Consider the following 5817-nt stretch of genomic DNA (forward strand, 5'->3'; position numbering starts at 1 on the left):
ACACTCCGCTGTCAAATTGATCCATCGATTCGGATCGCAAACCGATTGTAAAGAGAAGAGGGAAGAGGGTCGGGTTGAGCGGGCGAGAGGAGGGCTTCAGGACCCAGGGGAGAGGGAAGACAGACCGGGAAAGGAGGAAGACCAGCTGGATCCAAGAAGGGAATCAGAGACCCCACCTTGGGGGTGGGAAGGAGCCACTGGAGGGTTAATAAGGAGAAAGGGAGAGGCGAAAGGGGGGCGGAGATTTGGCGGAAGATGGAGACGCGGAGAGAGGGACGGAGAAGGGAAAGCTGAGGGTTACTCTGCTGCGGAAGGAGAGAAGGTGACCCGTGAAGGTGGTGGACCAGGAACCCGGGTGAGAGTGGGGCCAGTTCTTGCAACACACCCAGCCTGTGCTCGGAGAAGGGAAGGGACACAGGCGCAGCCTTGGAACCTGGGCATAGGGCAGGAAGGAGAAGGGGCGAGAGGAGGTGAGGAGAGTTGGTGGGCCGTGAGGGAACGCCGAAGACTACTGGGGTCCCACGCCAGCCCGGCACCTAGAGACGAGGGGGAGTCCTCGGTGGAAGACTATCGCCCGGCACGTCCTAGTACCCTGTGACTGCTCCTCATAAAGGAACCAGCCCAGTGAAGTAACTGGGGGATGTAAAAGGACTTCCTTTACGCTTTCTGTTGTGTTATTCCCTAAAGTGGCCCCAAAGGGACTCAAGTTAATAAAGTTTCATTCTGTTTCAAGCATTATTGGAGCTGCAAGTGATATCTTTAATTTTGGTTGGAGAGTAAATGGAGCCTAACCCAGGGGTGCCCTCGGCGGGCATTGGAGCCACGCCCACACTGGTGGAGAATGCGGGCACGCCCCTTGGGGCGGGGCCTGGACCCGCGGCTCCAGATAATTGGATGGTGTGGTTTACGGAGCAACAGAGAGTTTTGTTGCAACAAGTATCCGCTCACCAGTTGCAAATATTGGATCAATTGTATGCGGCGCAGCAAGCAGCCCAAACCCGAATGATGAATCAAATTGCAGAAATGTTACGGACCCCAAGGGGAGGAGCGGCCCCAACAGGGGCCGGGTCCTGGGCAGAAGCTAATCCCTGGAAGTTAACAAAAATGGGGCCCCAGGATGATGCGGAGGCTTTTATCAACACCTTTGAGCGTATCGCTACAGCCGCCAAGTGGCCTCGGGACCAGTGGGCCCTGCTACTTGCTCCCTGCTTGACAGGCCCTGCTCAGGAAGCGGTAGACACACTCCCTCCAACAGACGCCAAAGACTATGATAGAGTCAAAGAGGTGATACTACATACTTTAAACATTTCGGAAGATACTTATAGGAGGAGACTACGGGAGCTAAGATGGGCCCCAGGCCTGCACCCCCGCACCTTAGGCCAGAAGGTGAAGGCAAATGCCCTTCGTTGGCTAAAGCCTGCAGTACGTTCTGCTACCGAGGTGGCTGAGCAGATAATGATTGAACAATATGTGATGGCGCTTCCCTCATCAGCGCGCAACTGGGTGAGATGCCATCGGCCACAAGCTCTGGACGAAGCTATGCTCTTAATGGAAGCATTTGCCACGGCGGAGGAGAGCGAGTTTGGCCGGAGTAGGAGGCCCGTAGATGGAGTAGGGGTAAAGGGGATGCGCCCAGCTCCGGATGTCGGGCTCAAGTCAAAGGGCCATGGGGCTGAAACTCACGAGGACAAGAAAAGCGGTCGAGGAGGAGAAGGACTAAGCAAGCCCGCCTTGGCTCCCGCCTTCAGGGAAAGGGTGCAAAAGCCTTTGACCTGTTTTTCCTGCGGCCTGGAGGGCCACCTGAGACGGGACTGCCCCATGATGGAATGCTCCTGGGCCGATACCTGGGAAGCAGCGCAGGTAGGTATCAGTGAAAGGGATGCTCAGATTGTTCCAGTATGGTTGGAGGGGCGAGAAGTGTGGGCTATGGTGGATTCTGGGTGTAGTCATACCCTGATACGAGAGAACCCCACAGGACAGGAGGGCCGGAGGGTGAGGGTAAGATGTGTGCACGGAGATACCAAGGAGTATACGGTAGTGCCAGTAGAAATGGAAGTAAAGGGGCATACAATAAAAAGGGAAGTGGGGGTTGTGCCCACCCTGAGGTGGCCAGTCCTATTGGGGAGGGATTGGCCGGGTTGGCGAGATTTGTTAAAGGAAGAAGTGTTGCAGGCCAACCCGGCGGTGATGGAGAACCGGTGGGAACTGACGGGCGTCCGACGGGGACAAGTAGCACAGTGGCAACAGGATGATGTAACACTACGTGAAGCATTAAGGAACGCGGTGCCCTGTGAACAGGCTGAGGAAGGAAGAGGGGGCCCCATGTTTATTAGAAAGGATGATTTGCTTTATAGGCGACCCCCTAAGATTAATGAGGACCAAGGTCCCGACCAATTAGTAATTCCCTTGGCTTTAAGGAGAGAGGTACTAACTTTGGGGCATGAGGGACCCTTAGGGGGACATTTGGCCACAGACAAAACTTTAGCTCGGATAACTCAGCGTTTCTTTTGGCCAGGAGTCTACGCTGATGTACGACGATTTTGTCTCTCATGCCCTGAGTGTCAGTTGCACCAGGGACGACCGCCACTGGGGGGCAAACTAATTCCTATGCCAGTAGTGGAAGAGCCTTTCTCTAGAATAGCCATGGATATGGTAGGCCCTTTGACTCCTTCGGCAGCGGGACATCGTTATATTTTGGTGGTGGTTGATTGTGCCACCAGATACCCAGAAGCGGTGGCGTTGCGTTCTATGCATGCTAACCGTGTAGCCCAAGAACTCCTGTCTATTTTCTCACGAGTAGGATTCCCAAGGGAGATTCTTACGGATCAAGGAACGAACTTTGTAAGTAAGGCGATGGGCAAGATGTGGGAATTTTTAAAAGTAAAGCCCTTACGGACATCTGTGTACCACCCACAGGCCAATGGGATGGTGGAACGTTTTAATAGGACCCTAAAGTCGATGTTGAAGAAATTTGCGGAATCCCATCCTAGACAATGGCACCAGTTGTTAGGTCCCTTATTATTTGCTTTTCGAGAAGTGCCGCAAGACTCCCTGGGGTTTTCGCCATTTGAGTTAGTTTATGGGCGGCACCCACGGGGGTTGTTGGATTTAGTGAAGGAGGAATGGGAACAGGAAAATACTACAGGGATGCCAGCGTTGACACAAGTGTTACAAATGAGGAAACATTTACAAGAGATTCAAGGGATAGCCAGGGACAATTTGAGGGAAGCTCAACAAGCCCAAAAGGAATACTTTGATAGAAGGGTTAAGGAAAGAAAATTCACAGTAGGACAGAGGGTGCTAGTTTTTCTACCAGCGCCTACCAATAAATGGTTTGCCCAGTGGCAAGGCCCTTTTGAGGTGGTACGTCAGGTGGGACCAGTAGATTATGAAATTCAGTTGGGGGGGCCCCAGAGCACGAAGACAAATATTTCATGTCAATCTCCTTAAGGCTTGGAGAGAAAGAGAGGCCTTGTGGGCTGAGGAGACAGAGGAGGAAGGTTCAGAGCCGGACGAGGATCTAGGTGCCGGGTGGGAGGACGCCGGGACTCATCAGGAGTTACCCGTGATGACTCCCCTGAGCTCACACCAACAACAGCAGGTGAGAGAATTGCAGAAGCTTTATAATGATGTATTTTCCTCAGTTCCGGGACGGACGGGAATTATTAAACACCGCATTATTACCAAGCCAGGAGAAATAGTAAGAGTACCGCTTAGACCTTGGCCATGGCGGTTGCAGGAAGTAATTAATGAAGAGGTAGAGAAAATGTTACAGCTAGGAGTAATTGAGAAATCCAGGAGCCCATGGAGAAGCTTACCGGTCCTAGTCCCCAAACCAGATGGAACAGTACGATTTTGTATAGATTTCAGGAAGTTGAATGCAGTGTCGCAGTTTGATGCCTACCCCATGCCGGGAGCCAAGGAATTGTTGGAGAGATTAGGACAGGCTAAATTTTTGTCTACCCTAGATTTGACCAAGGGTTATTGGCAAATTGAACTACCTGAGGAGGATAAGGAGAAGACAGCTTTTGCGACCCCCACAGGGTTGTATCATTTTGTACGAATGCCTTTCGGTTTACATGGGGCGGCTGCCACTTTCCAAAGGCTTATGGATCAGGTACTCGGACAGTTATCGCACTGTGCAGCCGCTTATATTGATGACATTATTATTTATAGCGCATCATGGGAAGAGCATTTAAGCCATTTGAACAAAGTTTTGTCGGCTTTACGGAGGGCAGGGTTAACAGTAAACCCGAGAAAATGTGCGATAGCTTGTGCCGAGGTAAAATATTTAGGGCATTGGGTAGGTGGAGGACAGATCAAGCCCTTAGATGACAAGGTAGTTAAGATACAAAACTGGATAAGGCCGGAAACGAAAAAACAAGTTAGGCAATTTTTGGGATTAGCCGGTTATTACCGGAGATTTATTCCCAATTTTGCTAGTCTGGTGGCGCCGTTGACTGATCTGACAAAGAAATCCCACCCCAGAAGAGTCCGGTGGGGGCCAAGGGAAGATAAGGCTTTTCTACGGCTTAAAGAGGCCTTGTGCAGTTACCCAGTGTTGCGGACTCCAGACTTCCGCAAACCCTTTGTGGTGTATACGGATGCCTCGGAACGAGGCTTGGGGGCTGTTTTAGCCCAAGAAGCAGAGGATGGAGAGCATCCCATACTCTATCTAAGCCGTAAACTGTCTCCGGCAGAAACAAAATATGCAGCAATAGAAAGGGAAGCCTTGGCGGCTAAATGGGCCATAGAGTCTCTTAAATATTATCTTTGGGGAGCTCCATTCGCGCTAGTCACGGACCATGCTCCTCTACAGTGGCTGCTATCTATGAAGGAGGCTAATCCGAGGTTGATGCGGTGGTATTTGGCATTACAGCCATTCGCTTTCCAGATTTTTCACCGGGAAGGGTCTAAACACGCTAATGCCGATTTCTTCTCCCGACAGGGACCATGGATGCTCGATCGCCCGTCAACCCTCTTAACAGGGGGGTCATGTAAAGAGAAGAGGGAAGAGGGTCGGGTTGAGCGGGCGAGAGGAGGGCTTCAGGACCCAGGGGAGAGGGAAGACAGACCGGGAAAGGAGGAAGACCAGCTGGATCCAAGAAGGGAATCAGAGACCCCACCTTGGGGGTGGGAAGGAGCCACTGGAGGGTTAATAAGGAGAAAGGGAGAGGCGAAAGGGGGGGCGGAGATTTGGCGGAAGATGGAGACGCGGAGAGAGGGACGGAGAAGGGAAAGCTGAGGGTTACTCTGCTGCGGAAGGAGAGAAGGTGACCCGTGAAGGTGGTGGACCAGGAACCCGGGTGAGAGTGGGGCCAGTTCTTGCAACACACCCAGCCTGTGCTCGGAGAAGGGAAGGGACACAGGCGCAGCCTTGGAACCTGGGCATAGGGCAGGAAGGAGAAGGGGCGAGAGGAGGTGAGGAGAGTTGGTGGGCCGTGAGGGAACGCCGAAGACTACTGGGGTCCCACGCCAGCCCGGCACCTAGAGACGAGGGGGAGTCCTCGGTGGAAGACTATCGCCCGGCACGTCCTAGTACCCTGTGACTGCTCCTCATAAAGGAACCAGCCCAGTGAAGTAACTGGGGGATGTAAAAGGACTTCCTTTACGCTTTCTGTTGTGTTATTCCCTAAAGTGGCCCCAAAGGGACTCAAGTTAATAAAGTTTCATTCTGTTTCAAGCATTATTGGAGCTGCAAGTGATATCTTTAATTTTGGTTGGAGAGTAAATGGAGCCTAACCCAGGGGTGCCCTCGGCGGGCATTGGAGCCACGCCCACACCGATTTATTTGTAAGTGGGAATGAGGCCTGGAAT

General features: G+C 52.4%; 1 protein-coding gene across 1 annotated transcript; it reads left to right on the forward strand.

Annotated features, from left to right (window-relative positions):
* The first annotated feature begins 780 nt into the window (after positions 1–780).
* On the forward strand, positions 781–5245 carry LOC121934032. Its single transcript, XM_042474006.1, has 3 exons — positions 781–1860; positions 3452–3601; positions 4949–5245. Exons 1-3 carry the CDS (start codon positions 781–783, stop codon positions 5243–5245), a joined length of 1527 nt encoding a protein of 508 aa, XP_042329940.1.
* Positions 5246–5817: the final 572 nt, after the last annotated feature.

Source organism: Sceloporus undulatus, chromosome 6 (assembly GCF_019175285.1).
Source record: "Sceloporus undulatus isolate JIND9_A2432 ecotype Alabama chromosome 6, SceUnd_v1.1, whole genome shotgun sequence".
Lineage (NCBI taxonomy): Eukaryota > Metazoa > Chordata > Lepidosauria > Squamata > Phrynosomatidae > Sceloporus > Sceloporus undulatus.

Bases quoted from the DNA above. Each gene is read 5' to 3' on its own strand.
- LOC121934032 (XM_042474006.1), top strand. From the start codon at position 781: ATGGAGCCTAACCCAGGGGTGCCCTCGGCGGGCATTGGAGCCACGCCC. The intron at 1,861-3,451 runs GTAGGTATCAGT...AATCTCCTTAAG, and splicing joins ATACCTGGGAAGCAGCGCAG to GCTTGGAGAGAAAGAGAGGC. The intron at 3,602-4,948 runs GTGAGAGAATTG...TTCTCCCGACAG, and splicing joins GCTCACACCAACAACAGCAG to GGACCATGGATGCTCGATCG.